Source organism: Numida meleagris, chromosome 25 (assembly GCF_002078875.1).
Source record: "Numida meleagris isolate 19003 breed g44 Domestic line chromosome 25, NumMel1.0, whole genome shotgun sequence".
NCBI lineage: Eukaryota > Metazoa > Chordata > Aves > Galliformes > Numididae > Numida > Numida meleagris.
The window spans coordinates 3,466,376-3,489,154 of NC_034433.1; the positions used below are offsets into that span (position 1 = coordinate 3,466,376).

The window sequence follows — 22,779 nt, forward strand, 5'->3', positions numbered from 1 at the left end:
CTTGGGTTTGCACTTACGTTCTAGATGGAAAGAACACAGTGAGTTTTAGGATATGGAACAGCTGAAAAGCAGAATGCACGTTTAAATGGAGTTCTGCAGACCTAACAGTGGGGCTCAAAATATGGAATGGCATGAAATATTTTCTCGTAGCTATGTTCTCACCTTCCTGAAATGATCTTGTCTGGGGTACCTAGTTCTAGCACAAAATTTGAAAGGAGTTCAGCAATGACACAGGTTTGTATTTCTGAGCAGGAGCTCAGTACATATGTGTAACTTGAGAAGGGAATGGATTAAACTTTTATCTGATGGAGAATAGCTTAGCCACCCCCCCCAGCCTGTTGTAGTAATTTTCCTTTGCCGTGTGGAAAACAGAAAATTCTTCCTTTAAAAAATAATACATTTTTTTGTTTTTTAAATATTGTTATTAAAGCTGTCAGGAAATGAAATGAATCTACTGCCCGTAGAGCGCTTTCTTCAATACAGCCAAGTGATGCTCATCTGTCCTACTCAGGGCTCTGGGAAGCTGCTGTGCCAACTTGAACAGAGCTTGGAAGCAGGCTGGGCTGCCAGATTAGGACTCAGGTCATTACATGCATTTGAAGAGGGTGTGAAATAACAGCTGCTTAAAAAGCAAATGGCCCGTATGATAAGTACCAGTGGCTGTTCTCCTAACCCTTGTTCTGTCTGGCTGTTGCAATAGGCAGGCAATGGAGTTACTGCAGAGTTAGAAGAGTTGATTTCTGCAGATAATCTATCGCTTCAAGTTTTTTTTTGTTTGTTTTTTAAGGAAGCATGTGCATTTGGACTTAATTCCTCCACATTCTTTACATTAAACAGCTTTTGAGGCAAGTTTAAATATTCTGTCGCATGCTTTGGGGGGGTATGTTGTAGCACTACCTATGAAAATGAGACTGTGTAGAACTCATTATATCCCTTTACAATTTGATAGACCCTCTTACAGTCAGACCTTGATCTTATTTTGGACCTCTTCATTACTACCCAGAGATGAAATGTTCCCCTCCCCAGCTCCTTAGCTCTCCTTTTAATTGTACCTTACCCTTGGCACCATTAAAGCAACGGAACGTCATTTCAGGTGTTATCACTTAATTTTCTCCAATGCTGAAGAACATGATTTTCAATCTATTTATAGAACAATGCACGGAATATGGAGCTTAATGGATCTCAACTTCCGTACTGGCCATAGGTCCTCTGGCTGATGAAATGGAACTTTGGAAAGAGTCACATTACACAAAACTTGATTTGGGACACAAACATTGGTCGGGAAGTCCCTGGAGCACCGAGGCCGGTCCCCTCCTGCTGTCCACTTCCTTTTGTACGTTTTCACAATGAACTTCAGCTCTGGATGAACATTAGTGAAGCTCTTACTCCTTTGGGGCATCTATTTTAGAACCTCATTCATCTATCTAGAAAACGTCTTCTGATTTCCAGCCTGCATGTATTTATCACCAGGTTTAATTAGTTGCCATTGTATTGACGTTTTCTTTCTGCGTAGACCGTTCTCTTTCTTGTGCTTGCTCTTTATTGACAAACCCATCCCGTGGTCGCATCTGGTAAATGAAGGCTTATAGAAGAATGTGTGTCACAGCTCACGTCTTCACACTGACAGCCACAAAACATTGGCGACATGCCTTGATTTGGCAAACATCAAGGGAAAAACCTGCTCCTCGTGCTATATCGGGTGCTGGAGCGCTCTCTGGTTTGTCAGCAGAAAGCTCTGCAGTTGTCATGGTTACTTGCTTCTCTGGCCCTTGTTTGTGCATTCCAGCATTGTTGCACATTCCTACCAGAATGGCTCCTAATTGTCCTGACTCAGTTACCAACCAACGGATGTTTCATATGTGGACAGAAATGCGCTGGCGGTGGATGCTGGAGCTCCCGGACAATGCGTAGAATTACTCTTTATTATTGTATTTGTTCAGAGTTAATGCTGAGTTCGGTCTAAATGGCTGCACTTACACGGGGAACAGGTGGCTCAAATTACCGGCAGGCAGTGGGCTGCATAGTAAATAGAAGAGTTCTCTCTACTGCGACAAAGAGAGACGAGAGAAACTATTTCTGACGGAGCAATTTGCGTGGTGACTCAAGCTCCACTTTCCCCCTGCACAGTGCTTGCAGGCAGACCCTGATTTCCCCATAAAATTTTCTAAAAGCTGTCAGTAAGTTGCATGCATGCTCCTGGTGCTTTGCTTGCTGCTGGGGATGGCTGGGAGAAGTGCTTTGCAGCAGCTCTGATATGTAAATGTAAAATCCTGGGCATGGGTAGTATTGCTGTGAGATGGTTTTGTGATAGGGTTTTGTTTTATAACCCTATGTGTGCGCATGAACTAACAGCAAGAAGCCACTGAGCCAGGAAGAGAAGTGGATTAATCCCAGTTTTATGCTTAAGAAAACCTGAGTCACAGCGAGGGAGGAATGGGAGGTGACGCTGCTGCAGCATCCGCGTTTGTCAAAACAACGAGACTGGCTGTGGTGGGGAGACAAAAGAGGATGGCAGGCTCTTGGTGGTGCCCAGAAAGGGCCTGCCTTGTGCTGGTTGAGAGCCTGAGCCGATGCTGCAGATATCCTCTGCTACTGGTTGATTGGGTTTTCATGACCTCCGAACAACAAAGATGTGTTCTGAGTCAGACTTTGCCAACCACGGCTGCTGGGTGGAGTGGGAGGAGTGGAATAATGAGATTTGGGACTTTTCAAGTTGGGCTGTGAAAGACATCTGGGAGTGTTTGCAGAGAAGTGCTGCAGAGGACCTGAGCGACGTGCTGGCAGGCTGCAGGGCTTTCCCATCCATCCGACAGACGTGGCCGGGGCACTGAGAGCCCTCTGCTGCCGTCTCAGCACCACGTGTCTCAGGGACAAATGTTGCTCTTCATCTGTTAATCGCTGGCGTGGTACAAATGAGCAATGGCAATGAGCTTTACTTCCATTGCTACCCACTTTATTGCCTGTGGATACATCCATGTCCTTAATCTAGGCATAACCACGTATTGTAGTTGGCACAGGGGTGTTGTGTTCAGTGCATAGATGGGACTGCGTGGAAGCTAAACAGCACTCAGCACACTTGATTCTGCATTAGTTAAGTGCAACAGGAAAATAAGTAATTCACAGAGGTAGCAGCGAAGATTCTGATCTCTAGAACCCACATCCAAAGCTTGATGACATTTTTGGCTGAACTCTTTTGCACGCTGGTCTCCTTGACAAGGCAATTTCAGACTGCATTTATTTAGACATCTGGGATGAAGCAGGCAACCTCAGCCATTACAAATCCTACCGACTGTGCTACATAATGAGCCATCTGGCCAGAGCTGCCGCACAGCCCGGCTCCAACAGGTGGGAGCGGGCACCTCCTGCAGGGAGCAGCCCCCGGGATGCGTGCGTCAGGTTCCTGGGCATTGCGGCTGTTACCTGATTACGGCTGAGATGTGACACAGAAGGGCCTCAAGGCTTGAAACAAACGCAGAGAGGCTTCTGGATATCCGTGGAAATGATTTAAGCTGGGCGTCGGGCCACTATCGACAACAGGCTCGGTGTTTAGATAAATGGGCTTGCTTCGGAGGCTAAACCTATAAGCTCTAGCTCGCTGATTTCAATCGCTGCTTTCAGGGGATGGGGTGGTTACATCTAAGTAGTCTTATGTAATTTGGCACCCAGGGATTTCAAACTGGCTGAACTGGTGGAAAATTCCTCTTTCGTAACAGCCAGGAAAGCAAGCGGCAAGGAGGGGCTCCTGGCTGCCTGGTTGCTCTGTTCCTTCCCCTGAGTTGTATTAGGGGATGCAACGAACACCTACCGACCCCTGAAAAACTGAAATCTCTTTTAAAAACAACAACAACAACAAAAACAAAACAAAACAAACAAAAAAAAACCCTGAAAACCAAAACAAGAAGTCTTTTCTCCCTGTCGGTAACTGTTAAATATCAACAACAACGAAAACATATTCCACGCAGATTCATTGTGGTTGAAAAAAAAAAACACCACAAAAAAAAAAAAAAGAAAAAAACCCATGTTTTTTAAATGTCAGCCAGCTCCAGATTTAACCTTATTGTTTCTCTCCCTCCTGAAGTTCCCAACCCCATCCCCTGCTGGGACTGAGTCATGCTCTGTCGCTGAGCTCTGCTCAGGCAGCTCACAGCTCTGCTCCACTCACTTTTTCTGGCCGTTCTGTTCCACGCTCTGAATGAAGCTCGCTAACCCACCTCCAAAATTTAGGGCGTCAGCTGAGAAACAGAACATTTCAAAGCTGACTCCCATGCTCTGTAGAAAATCAATTATTATAATGGCCCTGTTATTGACGGGTGTGTGGGCCGTCTTTCTCATGGGTGAGATGATGACATAAATCTGGGACTGAGCATTCTCTTCGTCACCTCCTTCCCTCTTGGCAGCGCTGCGGCTGCAGCCTGCTTCCTGTGCCTCTGGGAGCGACGGCGGCTCTGGAACAGGCTGTTTCCAACGTGCCTCCATCAGAGAGATCTGCGTCCTCACTCTCCCTTCCTCGTGGCTGAAGCCCCTCTCAGCATCTCCATAGTTACCTCTGCATCCGCCTGCAGCCCTAGCTGGGTGCGCGCAACCATCTCACGAGGAGCTCTGTGCTCTGGAGTAACCTTCCTCCATCTATTTCCTCTTGTCAACTTCCATCTGAAAAGATACGGCTTTTCCCTTGCCCCGCGTCCCTTTTTTTGCTGCTATTGGTTGTGTGATGGAACGCTTTAATTCACCCACCAGGCAACGTGTCCGCTCCTCCGTCTCACCTCGTTTATACGTCCGCTTTTTGCCAGCCGAAGTTGCAGCGTTCAGTCCCGTGTTGCAGCTGTATGTGAGAGCTGTTCTGCAGAATGGTTTTGCCCAGGTTGCCCTTTCCTTGCCTAAGTCGGGGGCTCCGGTTCTTCTCTGGAAACAGATCGCTTACGGGATGAAATGAGAAGGCTTTCTCAAGGCTTTTTCAGTACGTTGTCTGTTCTCACGGGATCAGAGGGCACCGGATAATAAAGAAAATGAATTGAATAGACTGAGAAACTACAGTCCTCAAAAGCATTTTTACTGCAGATCTGAAACCGAGCGCTGTGATTTCTCACGTTCTGTGTTCCTAGAAGAAGGCGGCTTCAGTTTCAGCCCTGAGAAATGCACCGCTAAGGCCGGGCTGATCCCTTGGAGATCATCGGCCTCTGCAGTGTCTGGGCTCGACTTGCAGATCTCTTAAAGCATAAATGCACTTCAGAAAGGGTTTTCCACAGCACTTGAACCTTCACCTTGCTTCCTCCTCCGCTGCACAAATGTGAGGAGCGTACTTCATTGTGCAGGAGGCCGCTGCTGTGATCTCCTGTGGTGGTTTGCTTTTCTTTTGTTCTTACCCAAGGGAGGTGGAGGTTGCTCAAGGCAGATCACCCTCACCAGACTTCTGGCAATCTCAGAGTCCAGAACATTGCAGCAAACCTTGGGAGAGCAAAGTGCCCTTCTGGGATGTTGCTGCTCCAAGCTCTCTGCCCACATTTATTCTTCTCACTGCTGTATTTCTGGCAATCTCTCAGCCACGAGAGATTCTTTACTATCCCGCTCAGGTGGGAGTAGCATTGTAGTTTTGGTAGTTTGTAATTTACACAGTCTCTAACTTGTAAGCAATAAACTGCTTTGGTTTTTGTACTGCAGTTACAGGAGCAGTGCCCAGCAGCCGCCCCCAGCTGCTCTGCCTTCTCTCTCTGTGCTTGAGAGGCACGAGGAGCCGTCCTCAGGCCAGCACCAGATCCTTGATCCAGCACTACCTTAATTACAAATTCATTCAATTGTCAAGCCTCTTAAGTGTCAAATTCTCCTTTAAAACCAGAGGCTGTGACATTCAGTAAAGAACGGCATCACTTCAATGTCAGGAAGGTCTATTCTTAGCACATCAGTGAAAAAGGGGAAGAAAAAGTCTTTGGGGGGGGGGGAGAAAAAAACCAACACAATTTTACCAAAGCGAACCTTGTCAGACATGATCAATTTGTCTCCCATTCAGAGTGACCGGGTCCTTGCTGCCTGCCAGAGAACAAACCTTGATGACACAGCACAATAAATTAAGATTGCCAGATCTCCCTGTAATTAATTTTCTTGCAGTGCAGGTTTGGCAAGGAATAATTTACCTCCGCGGTGACTAAATCACGGTGGTGGTGGCTTTGTTTTTGCTCTCTGCCCTTCCCCCTTTCTTTTCAAGGAACCTTTCTCCTTGGCTGCCATAACAGCCACCCCCGCTCCTCTTACTTGCACCCCATTTGTCAGCTCTCACTGTTGTGCCCCCCATCTGGATGCTCAAATACTTTTGCCTCGATTATTTCTCACTGGGCAACTTCAATCTGAGTTCACACCACCAACAAAAAGAGCCGTAGCCTGGCCAGCCTTCAGACTCTCTTGTCACAGCTACGATTCTTGGAATCAGTGCTTTGGAAGAAGTTCAGTTTATAATGATACCTTAACGTAATGTAATCCTCAAGTAAAGGAGAAGAAGAATTTATTTAGGACACCGGGAACTTAGGAAGGATGTCTGTGCTATTTCTTCAAAGCCTTGTGTCCTAAACTCTGCTTATAACGAGCAGGGGGATGTATTCAGGGACTGAGAAAGCGCTGTATCCAGCTGTCTTGAAAAAGCCACATAAGCGTCTTTGTGTCTTTAATTAGATGGGGACGGAGTTCTAACTATCACTAAACTTCTCCTATGCCCGAAGAAGAATTGTAATCACTGTGGGTTGATGCTGGAACAAGTCTGTTACCAAAGCAGATTCTGCATTCATCCTGACTGTCCCCAGAGAGGCGGCCGTCCGCGTGCTGCCGGCTCCCCGGCTCTCTTTAGTATTCGTGCAGTGGAGTTCATGTGAAAATTAGTCACACTTGTGACTTGACAAAACTTTCTTAGCCCAGAAATTAATCCAATATCAGGGGAATTAGAAATTCAAATGGGGGAAATTATACACCGCGTATCAATAGAGCGGACTTTATAAAAGCTGCAATCAATCATATCGGCATCGGACTTGGTGCTCCGTTTCCTCGCCATCAATTGGAGCACGGTCCAATGAATAAAGGAAAAAGTGAATTGGGACAAAACTTCAACGTGCTGCCTGGCCGGAGCAGCCTCCACCAAAAACACTGACCTGGAGCTGTTTTTGGAGCTGCTTTGTAATGCCATCCATGGTTGTGTGCAAACTGTTGGTCCCTCGCCCGGTGCCAGCTTACCTTCTGTGCGCGGCGCTTGTCGGCCCGCTGGTTCTGGTGGTAGATGCGGCTGAAGTTGGAGACGATGACGGGAACGGGCAGGGCGATGACCAGCACCCCGCTCAGCGAGCAGATGGAGCCGAAGATCTTCCCGGCAATGGTCTTGGGCACCATGTCACCGTAGCTGGAGGGAAACACACACAGGGGAAACCCCTCCTTTAGACACGTGCCATGGCCCCCAAAGCCTTTTCAGGTTCTCTGAGCATCAACGTGAACGTCCAGACAGCAAAGCTGAGACATCTGCCTGCGAGCAACAAATCCCCCACGCTCTTGGCCCAGCAATGGCCTCACACCGTGCTTTGATGATGAACTGAGCTAAACCAATGGAGGGCACTGTCTGCAGAATGGATGTGAGCTGCTGAGCACAACACACTCGCAGCCCTGCTCAGTTAGCACCCACCTCCCGGTGTAAATGAGCCCTAACAATGCTGTGTGTCTGCTCGGGACTGGGTTCATATATTTTCATTCCCTTGTATTAAGCTGCAAATGAAGACTGATTTACACTTCTGTTTCAAAACGCCCCAGTTCCCTTGCTGTCTGTGCATTCAGAAAGGGAAGGTTCATTCAAAGCCTGAACTCAGGAATAGATGAATTCTCAGGAATAAATCCAAGTGAAAAATGTTCAGACTTCTATACAGAGTTTGACCCAGCAATCTTTTCATTAACTGCTGTAACTTGTATGTTAAATACAGCCAGCGGAATCAGAGATGAAATAATCCGTTTTATGTGGATGGAAGATTGTGCTGGCTTAGGTTCTTCAGGTTGCACGTAACAAATCACTGCACTGTTGAGTGCTTTTCTTTTTTTTTGCAGTTTGTGGCTTTTATTTTGCAAATTACAAAAGTTTTCTGCAGGAGTTTATACTTCAGCTTTAATATCATCTCTAAGTAGAGAAAACCAATGTGCTTTGTATTGTGGCCCCTCCCTAGCGCAATGGGAAGGAGCGTGGCTGTCGTCCCTCCATGGAACACATGGTGCTGAGTCTGCTCTGGGCCTCAGGTGTACGACTGGCTGCCCTGGCTCACTGGATGCTTCATGACAGCGATGGTAATTGGGGTTTCGAGTTCTGATTTACAGTTTGGCCTGACACAATCCCCACGTTGCATCCCAGGTGATGGGACCTCTTAATTCTGACAGACTGCACATCACTGAGGCTCCCCAGCTCGCAGCCCAGCTCCTGATAGCCAGGTGGGCCCCAGAGGTTGGCAGTGCTGCCCTGAGTTCAGCCGGTGCAATGGAAGCCTCCATTGGAGGCTCATTCTCCTCTGCAGTTTGCCCTCTACAAGTGACTTCAAAGCTCTCTACTGCAAATGGTTGATGGGCAAATGAAAACCCATTCAGAAAGGTGGAGGTGGGTTCTGATCGTGTAACAAAAAGCTCCTTTGTAGCTGATGCCCCTAAGAGTATGGCAGCATGATTCTCATGGACACTGACTGAATTCACAGGCCTTGTTTCAGTGAGCCATTTAGTAGCTGCTTTTTTTTTTTTTTTTTTTTTTTAAAGAAGGAAAAGGAAAAAAATAAAAAGAAAAAAGTAGGTTTGGCATTGAAATGGCCCTGTGCAAGCCTCTGGAGTGCATGAATTCCCAAAGTACCTTTGTGGCTCAGGAGGTCAGGATGTGCTCTAGGAAACCCCACTGCCAGCACTGCTGAAGTTTTGTAGGAGACTGGAAAACGATGCTAGAAGTAAAGGCTGGGCCCTTCGAGAGGCAGTGAGAGGCTTCTCTTTGCTATCAGATGGTGTTTGGGATTTCCATGCTTTTCTTTGGGGTATTTTGGTGTTTGATGGAGCAAATATTGAAAAGTAAAATGATTTATTGCTGAGGCTTTATTTTTCAGCCATCACTTGTGAAATCTTAATTGTTCCAAGCAGAATCCTCCTGCATTCACCTGCACTCACTGTACTAAAACCCCTCGGAATACCACAAATCAATAACGTGCTATTTATGTCTCTTAACTTTCTAGCTGCTGCTGCTTTATGCCAAGATAGTTTTAAAGCTCTTGCCAAGTGACAAGGTCTTCTACCTCGTTTAACGCTGTTCTAAAAAAATCTTTCTCCATTTTTCTTGCTGCCCCTTAACACAATAGGGCTGCAAATTAATCATATGCCTCAAACATGATCTTGGTGACCTGGAGTACTGAGAGAAAGCCCTTCAGTGCATTTGTAGAAAGTATAATGATAAGCGTCTGGCTCCCAGCCTCGTTGAGTTTTGTCCTTACACCCAGGCTGAGAGTTTCCTCATTACTTGTGACTTCAGAGCAGATGCTTTAGAACACCCTCAGGGAAGGTCTGGGAGTGTGGAGAAGGATTTTTCTGGGGAGGTGCAAAACTTTGTTTGCAAAACCATTTTGAGAGATACCGTGATGAGAAATCGGCACTGGCTGGAGCAGGTGGCACAGGCATGAGAGTGAGAATTTCTCCTCCCATTGCCCACTCCTCTGCATCTGCTGCAGAATTACCTGCAGAGGGATCGCTGTTGTCCAGGGGTCTCTGGACTTTACAGGGTCTCTGGGCTGTATGGGGCACATTGCAGCAGCGTTCTCCAGCTTCGCTGGGCTACTGACCTGCAGGGGAAGTGTCAGCGACAATGGGACATGTCCTAGCTTTGTGATCAGAGTGAAGTGCTGCTGTGCTTTGGTGACTCGGGCCATTTTTAGATGACCTATTCTTAAAAAGAAAAATTCCTTCAGACCTTCAAGGTTTCTGGGTTAGCTCCAGGTGTGCGTCCCTTTCAGCACCGCTGCGATTCTGGGCTTAGAGTTCGTGCGTTACTCTGACATCCGCAGATTTTTTTTCTTTGTGTTTTCTCCATGTGTTGCTATAAGGGAAGAGGTACAAGGAGCAATACAGTGCTGTGGCAGTGTTCAGACCTGAGCTGCATTTGATTAGCAGTGCCAGGGATGGCTCCAGGCAAAGCAGTTCAGGGCTGGTGCAGCAACTGCACTCTGTCTCATCCTGCTGAATCCTTTTATGTTTACCAAATGTTAAGTGTAAGCATACAATGAACGGTAGCAAGCTAATTACGGGTGAAAGAAAACCACGGTGCGCTGCACTCTGGCTGGATGGAGGAGGACATTTTCTCCTTGTGATGCATTTTTATTCCAGAAGAATGAGGAGGCAGATGTCCAGGTTGAACACAGCCGCCCTGCAGCCTGCTGGTGGTGGAGGAACCAAGGACCAAACCAACTGCAGCGCTTTACAGGGAGGCTTGCTCGGAGCTTTTTGCTTCACCCACTCACTTTTAAGGAACTTTGGTCACCTGAGCTCTGCCCCGTCGCAAAGAGCTGCCAATTTAATGCATGTGGGGGCTGCTTAAGCCATGGTTTCCAGCTTGGTGTTGAGGAAGGTGTGTGTGGATGTCAGTGCTCCAGGTGCGAAGCTTGCCTTTAACTTGGGCTGGGATGGGGTTTGCATGGAGCTGGTAATTTGTGGTCATTCTACTCCTGCTCACATTGACATACACATGGCTCCTGCAGTGTCAGTTGCTGAGTGACAGTTTGTTTTTGTCCTGAATGGTACACGAGTACTAATAGCCACAGGGCATCTTTATAACAGAGACAGTGCCAAATAATCTCAGATATTGGATTTCAGTTAGTACTAATTGGGCGTTTTTAAACCCAAACCTTTTTTTTTTTTAACTTTTAATGGAATGAAAGAACCCAACTTTCCCATTAATTTGTTTAGTACACGGCAGCTCGTCACCTAAAAAAATTCTTCTCCAGAAAGTGCGTTTTAAGTAATTCATCAATAAGCTCATTAGAGCAGTAAGAAGATAGAAGAGTGAGGTAATGATTAACATTCAGAGGGTCTAACAGCATGCTCGAGCCTTTGATACAAACAACAGCGGCTGCAAATCCAATAGATTTTCCTGTGACCTTTCGTAAATCATTTCAGCTTTCTGGACCTCAGTTCCCCATTGCTGAAATGGCATTTGGTTGCCTGCTCTGCCCGCTAGGTTGGGTGATGTAGTAAGTGCCCCAGGCCTGAGTGCACCCAGCAGAACCCCAAGTGCTGCTGCGTTACCGGCGTTAATAATGCAAGGCGCTTGTAGAGGAAGCTGGAGGCAACAGCCCACACATGGCTCTGGGCACGTCCAGAGATAAATGCTGAGAATTGGCTAGGTTTGATGCGGAACATGCCTAGAGGTAAACATATTTCCTGTTTATTTTGCCAGAAATGCAGTTGGATGGCAGCAGATCCGTCCAGCGTGCAGCTGCTGTATTGCTCGTTCTGCTCACTGCCTGCGCTGCACCTGCGGCCGTGGGCTGCGGCACACGGAGGTGTGTGACCTATGGGTTATCCCACGTTCAACGTGGCAGGGCTGTTCTCCTTCCTGGTGCTCCTTCACAGCAGCATTTCCCTCCCAGGAAGCGCTGTGAGCTCTGAGGCTCCCACCCACAGTACGCGTGGTGTAAAATTCAAGTAGAGCCTCCAACAAACAAACCAGAAGCAAAGCGTTAGGAAAGCACTTCTAAGTGCTCACTCTGTAGGCTGGAAAAGGCTGTGAATATAGAGCTTCAATATTATATTTATTTGTTTGGGGACTTCTTTGTTCTTTGGGTATGAACGGGGTCATATGTCACGCACTCTAATTAGCAGCTATTAGCCCTGGCAGTGTAACGTGCTGCTGTTTTTCCCTCTGTCAGTGCAGAAAATGTTATCAAATAGAGGTCACTACTTCCGAGCTCTGGTTTTAGCAGCAGAGGTGTCTGGACATTGCTTAGCTCCTCCAGCTGGAGACAGCAATAAATAAGGTGCTGAACAGCTCATCAAATGACTCACTCTAAAAATAGACTCTCAGCAGCATTTCTGGTGATCTTTTCTCTCTGTGCAACGTTCACAGCCCTACAAACGGATTGGTAGTAAAAAACGACACTGTGGGGACACTGAAGGAGCTTTGCAGAGGATGCTCTTTTCCAGCAGCCCTCTATTATGCCAGCGTTTCAGGCAGGGTGGATATCAGGCACGTGCCTGGGGAGGGCCTTAATGTTCATAGAATATTATTATTGCACAGTTATTATTTCTGCTGGCTCCTGTGATGTAGAGGAGGTAAGAGTGCAATTGACATTTGGTAAAGCCTGTATCCTAACACCTTCCCTGTTGTCAGTTGCAGAGCTCTCTGGGCAGAGCAGCCATGTGCTGCTTCAGGTGATTTTGCTGTTCTGCCTCATACCACCATTAACATCTCTCTGAGAGTTTCTTTCTCTCCAACCTCTTACCCAGCGCCGTAAGGTCAAAAGACAGTTTCCCTCAAGCCCTTACCTTCTGCTTTTAGGACAATAAGGACAGAATAAGATCGTGTGTTGGATTGTGGAATGTGATTTTGAAAGCCTTTTATGTGAGAGAATAAAGTATGGAATTAGCACGTAGCTTCCCAGGTGTGAGAGATCCTTTTCTGTACCATAAGGAAATCACTCTGCCCTGGTTTGATTTGCACAAAGGGGAAAAACGTCTAAAATTCAGCCAGGAAGTCTCAGCCGCATTGTGAAGCTTTGTGTGTCATATCTGACAGCTCAGAGGAGCTGATGTCCCTCTGTTTAATAGGTACAAGTCCAAGGTAATTATGCTAATGCTTCTTTGAACCTCCAGTGAAATAATGATCGTGTCACTTCCAATGATGCAATGAAAACAAAGGCAAGTATTACTCATTCCTTCCTTGTTTTTGCACATGACAAATGAACAGGGGTTTAACAGCTACAGTGCAGGACTGGTGACAGTCACATCTTCTCTTTAGGCTTTCATTCCCTCTTCCTCTGCCCCGTTCCTGGTTTCATGCACCCTGCTGGATGTAGCCCACCAAAACCAGAGCTCTTGGAGCTCCCATGTGCCATGTTCCTCCCCAGCGGCCTTCATCCTGTCACCCATTCATGCCTCCAGATCTCCAAGGCTGCCATTGCCATTTTCAGCAGAGGCATAAACCTTCCATCTGTGATTTATTAACTTTACATTCTGGAAAGGGGTGAGGAGGGCTCTGGAGCTGCTGAGTGACATCGTGAGGACACATTGAGTGCAGATATGCAGCACAGAACTGATGCAGCACTCCTCAATCTCAAAGCTTGCTTTGTCATGGACTTCTTTGTCCATGGCCTGAGAACAGGCAGATCCATTTGATTTTTTTCCTGTCCGTAAGAGAGATCAAAATATTTTCACAGCTGTCTCGGACAAGCGTTGTGATGATTAATTAGTTAATATTGGCATGATATTTTCAAAATGTAAAGTTGTTTTGAAATCGCTTTGTGCACGCAGGCTATGGAGCATCATTGAGGACAGCTTGGTACATCTCGTGTCAGCTTTTCCAGCATCCTACACCCAGACAGGGTGTGATGCACCACTGAGCACCTGAGCAGCCGACACGCGGGGAGCCTCGGCAACGTGCTGCAAACAGAGCTGAGTGGCTGTAAGCAGGCTGTCGAGTGACAGACTGGAATGGCAGTCTGCTGTGTCTGGGGAAGTGCAGAGCGATTTCATGCTAGGCTTCTCTTACATTAAATATACTTATTTTCTGCCTTGTTTTGAGCTGGGCAGCTCCCCAGCTGGGTATTCAACTTCTGCAATATTTGGCTGGGGTTTTTACACTCCTGTTTTCTTTTTCCCTCGCATATTTTAGTTGTTAACGTTTACATGGATGCTCTCATCCTCCCTGGATATTCTGCTGAAATTACATCCAGCAGCCAAGCTGTGAGGGGCTGTGTTCTGTAGATGCCTATCAGCGCTAGCGACAGGAGCCAATCTGCAGCACTTGGCTGCTTTGGGCTTTGTGAAGAGTTGTGGTCAGCAGTTGCTTAGTGGGGGGCTTTGACATAATGTGGATGGATAACTGCTGATGCTGTTAAGGCCTTTTCTCATTCTAATGAAAATGAACGTGCAGTGAAATGAGAAGACAGAGCGTCTAAAACTGAGAGGGATTCTTTACAGTGCCAGAAGCTGTTTTGTAGGAACTTACTGGTTCAAGATAACTGTAGGGAACTTGCTGGAGTCAAGAGAGAACTAGTCCGTGTTTTATCAGCACCGAGACTGTGTACATACATTAGCCAAGATGGAAAATAATTGCTCTGAGGAGATGCAAGTTCTGCTGCTTCTCTACCAGTAGGAATTAGGAAGAAGTGCAGGTTGTTCCCTAATGGCTTGCACGGAGGGATTTCTGCTCCTGGGCAGCCCGCACCAACTCTCCTCAAAGCCATATTAAGGCCTTAGGTGAACCTGGGTCAGCTGTAGCCTGCCCACTCCTGTGGTTGCTCCAGAACAGTGACCCAACTGTGGAGGTCTTTGGTAGCATCTGGTGGCATAAACATTTCTTACAACAGCGGCGTTCGCTGCCTAAAGCAACAGGGATGTTTATGTAGACTTGGGAATAAACTGAGTCAGTTATTGAATACACGGAGTGTTAAGAATACTTAATATATGCACACACTGGTTCCATTTATTCTCCTTGGCTTGGATCAACTTCTCAGCCTGTAGGCTGTTCAAACAGATGGTCTGAATTTGGGTAACATTCAGACCTTGAGTTGAAGCTAAAACTAGAACTCCATTGGCAAGGAAAGTAGGTCAGAAAGCTAAAGCCCCTGCTCCTAAAACTACGCAAGGCTTCTAATCAAGTGCTCTCTATTACCATTCATTGAAAGGAGCAGGGGAAGAAATGTCAGAGACCTTAGAAGAAAGGGTTGCAATGAGAGCACGAGGACCTGCTCCTGCAGGGCCCCTGAGCGGCTGCATCTTCTGCCTTGGCCGCAGGGCTGCTGGGAGAGCTGCTTTGCAAATCCCCTATTAGTACCTTCACACTAATAATCTCTTCCACACTAATTCTGTCAACCACCTGACTCATGTTCTATAACTTCATTGCCTCTGCAAATCGTGGCTTGCACCATACCTGAGACTTCCTGCCAGCGATTTCTTTGCTCTTTCAAATGTGTGCCAGCTGTTAGAAACCTTTTCACTGTAGCCAGCAGGGATTATTCACAGCAAATGGGGAACACGTTCCAGCTAATGCAGTGGCCCCAGTTCAGCACATTGCTTCAGCCCTTGTGTAATATTAAGCACATAATTATTTCCTGTTCACTGAGAAGATGATACCGTAGTTGTTCAAATACCTTTTGAAATGTTACCAAGATGAATTTGTTCTTTGTGCTTTGCAAACCCAAGCTAGTACACTGTCACTACTCCTCTCTTTCCCCCCAGACTACTGCTGGGAATCACATTCTCTGAATGGAGAAGTGCTTGCATCTCTGCTCTGCCTTCTTAGAGCTAAGGGCAGAGAGCTCCTGTTGTCTCTCCCCTGGCAGACCCAGGGTTCTTTGGCTGTCGCTGTCACGGCAGCAGGTGACAGGAGCAGGGAGTGAAGCCTGGAACTTCCCATTGATCCGTGCAACTCGGAACTCATGCAGGGTGGTTGTCTGCTCCTTAGCAGGAAGAGCGCTTTACTACGAAAATTACATCTCATTAAAGACAAATAGGTGCTTTCTTTTTCATGATATCTCAGTTTTCTGTACGCCACCTCATAGAACCTAACTAGCTGTTCCACAAAAACTGCTGATTTAACAGTTTTAGAGGAAAAAAAGGAATCTACTTCAGTCAAGAATCAGTATAGGAAGATCTGAATTTCCCTTTGCAGAAAATGCCCCCAGTTTTAACCTCCACACCTCACTGTCAGTAATGGATGTTCTCCTGGCTCTGTTCCCATTGGTTCTCACAAAGCAAGAAGTGAACTCAGTTTTCTTTTCCCTCAAGCAGCCAAGCTGTCCCCTGAGCTTCTCACCCTCCAGTTTCAGTTCCAGTGCTGAGGGTGCAGGCAGGATGCTCCAAGAGCCCCCGGGGGGGCTTTGTGTGGGTGCTGGGTGCTGTTGCTAATTGAGGAGAAGCTCGCTGGTGTGTTGGGACAGTGGGGACTTTTTGTCACACGTGAACAAAAAACCCCTTGGGTTCTTTCTGTCTTCCTTTCCTGACAGCACATCCACCCCTGGCTGTGTGCCTCCAGATGGAAGGTTTTTCCCTGATGGAGAAAGTGTGATGTTATATCCTTGGTAATTCAAGCTTTTCACCCTGAAACCAACAGAAAGCTCTTCTTTGGTCAATATTTAATTTAATTTAAATTCTAATGTGGGCACTCAGACTTAAACCCAGTAATGAGAATCAGGTCGCGCAGTGGTGCGGGGCTCCCCTTGGCCCTGAGAGCATACAGCAGCAGCAGGCCTGCCCTGTGACGGGGCCTTGCTCCTTCTATTTATTTATGGATTTCGGTGCCCTTCGTGCTGCAGGTGCTGCAGGAAAGCTGCAATGCTGCTCCAGGGCTCGGGGTGCTGTGAGCATGGGAGGGCAGCGTGCTGAGCAGAGTTACTGGGGGCACGTCCACTGGTTAGTTACAATTCAGCGTTGCTGTCATCTTACTGCTGTGCCAGTGGTTTGTAATTTGTCTGCAGATGAGCGGAGGTGTGTTTTATCCAGTACAGAATTAAAGGCAATTAAATAAAGGGCAACAACAGCTTTGCAGCCACCCACGACGGAATGCTCCCTTCAACTTGGGTTTCTTACTGTGACCCAGAACAAAACCTTTAACCTTTCTGTTTCCCACCACCACGGAGCACAAAGGATGCTCAGGAGATAAGGGAGGCTGAGTATGTCTGTGTGCCAGAAGGCCTGTGTGCAGCAGCCCAGCTGGCCATCAGCAGCACCCAGCACGTGAGCAGCTCCGTGCTTCTCAGCAGCACGCACGTGGTGAGAAGTGTTTTTTGTTTTAATGGAAAATAAAATATCCCGGAGTAGGGTATTATTTTTTTTTCTGACTATGTACGCTAAGGGCCTTTTAATTTACTTCATTTGTTATTAACTCAGGCAGAATCCTCATATTATTCGGAGTGAAAACCCGAAAATACAATTACCTGATAGTAGAACCGATTCTTTGCTAGCACATTAAAACCCTCTGAAAAAGAAAGCTCCCTGGAAGTCTGCAGGCTGGAGTGTATGGTCGGGGTGCTGTGCAATCAGACTTCTCTCCTAATCGCCGGGCTGAAGGCTCCCTGCTCTCAAGTTCTTAACTCTGGTGTCAACTTATAAGGAATGTTGGGTTTCTGCTTTCACGTTATCCTCATCTGTTTCTTTTCTGTCTTTTTAAGCAGCTTGAGCGTCCATGCTGAGCCATGTCACATTCAAAACGATACACATACTGTGCATTTTAATGAGCTGCTAACACTGATTATAGAAAAAGCAATCTCAGAAATATTTACCAAGTCAAAAGGAGGGGGGAAAAATAAAGCCTATGGGGAATTAATTAGCTTTTTAAGAGCTGGCTTTTTGAAAGCCTCAGCTTCTGGAACAGTTGAACTTGGAACTGGAAGTAGTTTCAAAGGGTTGAAGAAGTGAGCAGAAGGAGCGCGTTGTAGCGAGCACTGCATAGCCCAGCACCCCGCGGGTCAGCAGCTGTAAATGGACGCTGGACTGTTCCTACTCCAAAACTTTCTTGGGGCAAACAATGCCCTGCGTTGCCCGCACCACCTGCAGGGTGAGCACAGAAGGACCAGGGCCTCGGCCAGTTCCCTCCACCGTGCTCGTGCCAGCAGATATGGAGGAAGCCAGTTCTGGGTGCTGGGCTGAGTGGCAGAACTGCAGCCCTGCAGGTCCTTTGCATTTAGGAGCTGTGGGTTCTGTGCTGTGAGGTTCCTGCAGCGGGGCTTCGGGTGCAGCACTCAGACTCGCCTGTCCCAGCGCACCCTGCAGAAATGAGTGGCTAGGGCTCTCCTCTGGAGGTGGCTGGCTTTGTGTGGAGCTTCTCTTGCTGCAGTATTTGCAGCTCTGCCTCCACGTGGAGGTGGCTGCTCGTCACTGCTGGCTGCAATAGCAGACAGGTGCACAACCAAGCTATTTCTCTGTTCCTGCAGAATGGCTTTTTGGCTGCTTTTGAAAGAGTAAAGCTGTTTTAATTTTGATCCTCTCCTTAGAAGTTTGGTTCCTTTAATTATATTTAAGCACCTAAGCTCCTCTTTAAATAATAGTTTGAAATATTTTATATTTAAGAATAGCTATAATTCTGTAAATTTGCATAGAATTACCCTCCTTGATCAAAAGTTCTATTTCAACAGCCTACCAATTATGATCAAATATTGGAGTGTATAAAGTATGATGGCTTTGTTGGAATGAGAGACATGCCAGAGGTGAAAGATACATTTCATGCCTAAAAGATAACGAGCTGCATGCTTCTCTGTACATCTTATTAGCTCTATAAAGCATGGACCTTAATAAACGCAATTCAACAAATATGTATTTTTAAAAATAATGGTGTAGGAAGCTCAGATCATTTAAGCTGATGGAAAGTTCCATCAGAATGCCAGTGGGTTTTAGACCAATCCCGTGAATGTTTCCCTTTTCTGCAGATGTAAAGCGCTGTGCGAGGGCTGGTTATCTACATACACGCTTCTGTCCATTCAAAATAAAAATTATCTAGTAATACAGCATTTGTCATCAAACAGTGACATCTGAAAGGATTTAGAAGTGCATTTGGATCAGGCAAGTGTTGTAAATTAAAGACATTTCAGGACTGGAAGAATGAGGTGAGCATCAGCACGGCCGTGCACTTGTAAGCTCAGCAGCAATCTCTCAAACACAGAGCTCGAGCATATCCCCTCGGTCTCCTACAGCCAAATTTCTGGTGGATGTGTTCTCATCCACAGACTCATTGGACTTGGAAGCCAAATCTGGGGGCACTGTCCCCAGAGCCAGTGCTTAGCTCTTCTAAGCAGAGCCAGGGTGCTCCCCCTGCATTGCAGAAGGCTGCCGGTGTGGGCGTGCTTTGTTCCACCTTCCTTGAGATACTTAATGATTCCTTCTCTACCCCCCCCACCTCTTCTAATGCAGAATGTGCTCCAGAAAGGGCTGTGGTATGGTTGCAGAACCATTATGCTATCCCTATCCATCACACTCTCATTTGCTCCTGGGATGTAAAGAGCACCTGTGGCTAGCTAGCTCTGCTTTACTGCACGCTGGATGACTTCAGTGTTGCTTGCTCGTAACAGTGTTCCTTCTGCTTTCTTTTCTATGAATAACTTTTGGTTCTTTGGAAGCCTTTAGGTATCTTCCCTTCATTTTGTTACTCCATAGCAGAAAACAAAAATAACTAAAAAAACCCCATGAAACGTGGCTGTCCCTCCTTAGCACAGGACAGCAAAAAGCTGCTGCGAAAGACAGTGAAAACAAAGACCTTTTCCTCATGTTAGCTGCTCCTTTATCTTCTCTAAATGAGTGCCTTATTAAAAGAAAATTGGTGAGCTTTAAACACCGCACCGCGATCCAGAATTTATCCTGTTGGTGCAGGACAGATGAATGGGAGAAAAAATCCTGGTTCCTCAGCTGTCCCCTGTGTGAACACAGCAGTGCACACACACAGGGACCCCGTGCTGCTTCCAGAGCAGAAATGTGACGTGAGGAACCAGCATCCCCTCCGAGGGTGGCTGGGAGCCCAGGTCTGTTCTGGCTGGGGCACCCTTCCCCTTCGCTGCCCCTCCGGGTTGGTTTTCATTTGGAGAACCCAGAGTTCAAGCTACAGGATCCATCTTTATCTGCATTTTTGAATATCTTATACATTTGTTCCTCTAAGAATGTGTTAATATTAATAACGCGTAGATAATTTTTCTGAGTAAGAAATCAAATTCACCTACATGCTGCCAGATCTACGCCTCCAGGGAAGTGTTCTGAGTCTAGGGCTGGCTGAATAATTCTGTTCTATTTCAGACTCCTCTTTCTTCAAAGGCAGACTAAAGGACCACGCTCCCAAATATCAGTTTCTCTTGAAATGTTTTGGATTTGTTAGAAAAAAAAATATATCCAAACCATAAACTTTTAACTGAAAGCAACAAAAGCCAATTGACAGCATAGGCTTATTTGTGGATACTTCCATTTCCCTTGTCCGTATTTGATTAAAATTGCTGTGAGTTTAATGTGATTTTTCTTCTAAATAGAACGAAAAACAAGAAGAAAAATAGCCCTGCATGAAGCTCCCTGCTATTTTCCTCACCACTGGAGTATTTTATCATTCTGAGCAAAAATTAACCGGAGCTGTCCAAGTTTGCCGGTGATTGATAGTGTCACCTTACACGTTACTAGTCAAAACTTGTTTTCTCCTCCTTCACTCCTCCGGAATTCGGGTGGGCACTTTGCCAAGGTACCACGTTCCCCGCTGTGCAATTTGCAAAGCCAGCTGCACCAGCCGCGCTGCCACCCGGAACATGGCATCAGGTTCGGGAACGGGGACAGCAGCCCGAGCACCGTGTGCGCAGTGTGCGCAGTGCGTGCTTTGCTTGAGCCCCGAGCTTCAGGATTGTGTTCCAATGTATTTGCTGCCAGACCGTGTAGCGTGCGCAATATTCCCCCTCCCTAGCAATGCTCAGAAAGTTGATGTTGAACTTTTGGCTTCGTAAGCGTGTTTCTCCCAGATGAGGAAGCAGAAGGCTTGCAAAGAAAATTAACTTGCTGATGACAATTATTAGCGCACAAAGGGACGGTCACCAAAATCAAGCCCTGCTTTGCTTCCCAAAGTGTGTTTAAGTACTGCATGAATAACAGACTGTAGGAATAAATCACTGTGGTCTGCATGCTGGGACAAAGCTGAAGGATGGTTCTTGTCTGTAGATACCTTTAGCTTGTATTTTATGCATTTGACCAGCCACATCTTTATGCCCATTCATAAGTATTTCAGGAAAAACAGAAGGCTGGGTTGTCTGCTCTGTTTTCTGACATCAATACTGCACAGTGAAATTTCTATTTTACAGTTTCCAACAGTAAATCTCTCATCTAGTCCTAAATCTAGGACTAAATCTAAGCCCTCTGTCTGGCCCTTCCCATCACTCTTTGCAGAGCAGGTAAATTCACAGCTTCCCTGTCAGCAGATATTATTTCCTAATTTCCTTTCTGTCTTAGAAGATTTTTCTCCATTATTTGTACAATCGCAGATTCAAACCAAATCTTCTGGAGAAGTCCTCTTTCCTTTCTTTCCCAGATTAGCAGAGGTAGTGATAGGCACGTTGTATTTCCCGCCCGGTTTCTATTTTCTCTAGGATATTACAGGAACATGTGTAGAGAGAAGCCTGTGTTTCTGAATTTGCTGCCTGCGCTTTTTCTTCTCATTGCCACCTTGAAAAGTTGAGCTGTTCCCTGTAGGCATCACACTTGGAATACTGAATCTGAGTTGATGCCTTCATAGAAACTCTCGACTGTGAAGTCATTCTCTTTTGCAATTACTGATTTGCTGTACTTCCTCCAGGTACAAACCACCTCAGATAGCACTATTTGCATTTATCTATGGGAGTGATACCAGCAGGCTCCTTTCCCAAGGCGATTTTGGAACGAACAAACAAACAAAGCCAAGCCAAAACAAAACATGCAAGCCGTAAAACAAACAAGAGCCCAGATCTGCAGCATGCATTTTCATTCTCGTCTTCCCCATAGAAAAAGGAGAGATGTCAGAACTCAAATGTCTCGCAATATGTTCTGCAAAAGCAATGCAGCGTGCCATTTGGATCTGTCAACATTTTATATTGTGACTGGCAACAAAGCTGCTGTACCTTTTCCTTGCAGATTAGTAGGACAGCTGTAAGAGCCATACAAAGTGACATAAGTTACGAACGGTTCTTACCAGCCTGGCCAAGGAATCAGGTAGGGGAAAACTATACGCCGTAACTTGGTTTCTTTCTGGTTTGTTTTGTGGGCTTTTTTTTCTTGCATAAATGGGAAACTGACCAGATTTTGAACTCATCCTGGTTTAGGAAGATCTCTGGCTGACCTTCCTGCTGACTGCACTCAGTACACGGATTTCCTTTGACTTCTGCAAATTTTAAGCTATGTTTTGCTCCTTTTGTGTTCACCGGGCTGATAAGCCCTGCAAACCCATAACAGCAGCACAGAGATTTCAGCCCTCTTCTGCCCAGAGATGGGTCAAAAATGTCTTCTAAAAATATCTCACATTTGAACATTTAGCATGTTTAGCATTCCTTCCTTTGACCGCCCTGCTTACACGTGTGCTGGCATCTTGTTGTTGTTTCAAACAGAATGATTTCACTTTAGAAACGAGCGGGCATTTTTTAATTTCAGTGGAGCCAGCTCTTTCCTAGTGAAATGAGCCCGATTCCCATCGTTACACTTATTAACTGTGCCTCAGATAACAACGCTGTCTGCTGAAACCACGGCGAAACTTCCGTAGCCATGAGTGTGAGTGCAATGGGTTTCAGGTTACCTCAGGAAACTGATGTTAAAATTCTGAATGGCTTCATAGAGCTCACAGACATCCTTATAGGGGCAACGCAGCTTGGTTTATGTGTATGAGCCAGTAGGGTTCTGTGATCCCTATTGTATTTATTTAGTAGAATTGTTGTCTTTTGAAAAGGAAAACGTCCCAGTCCTTGTCTTTCCTCTGTCCTGTCTCATCTTTAATATCAGAACAGACAAAGTTCCTTGCCTTCCTAATGAAACAGGCTGCTTAAGCACTAAGCCCTGGTAATCCAGTTTGTGTTTTCATAACAGTAAATACAATATGAAGATATGCACAGCTTG

General features: G+C 46.3%; 1 protein-coding gene and 1 long non-coding RNA gene across 2 annotated transcripts in view; one reads left to right on the top strand and one right to left on the bottom strand.

Moving 5' to 3' along the window:
• The window catches only part of KCND3 (potassium voltage-gated channel subfamily D member 3), a 95,765-nt gene that overhangs the window by 22,535 nt on the left and 50,451 nt on the right, over positions 1–22,779 (bottom strand). The window contains exon 2 of the mRNA XM_021377137.1: positions 7,213–7,375. Within this exon, the coding sequence (XP_021232812.1) occupies positions 7,213–7,375 (163 nt within the window). The remainder of the gene's footprint in view (positions 1–7,212; positions 7,376–22,779) is intronic.
• Positions 1–22,779, top strand: part of LOC110388175 — a 152,817-nt gene that overhangs the window by 14,735 nt on the left and 115,303 nt on the right. The gene's annotated exons all lie outside the window — the stretch shown is intronic.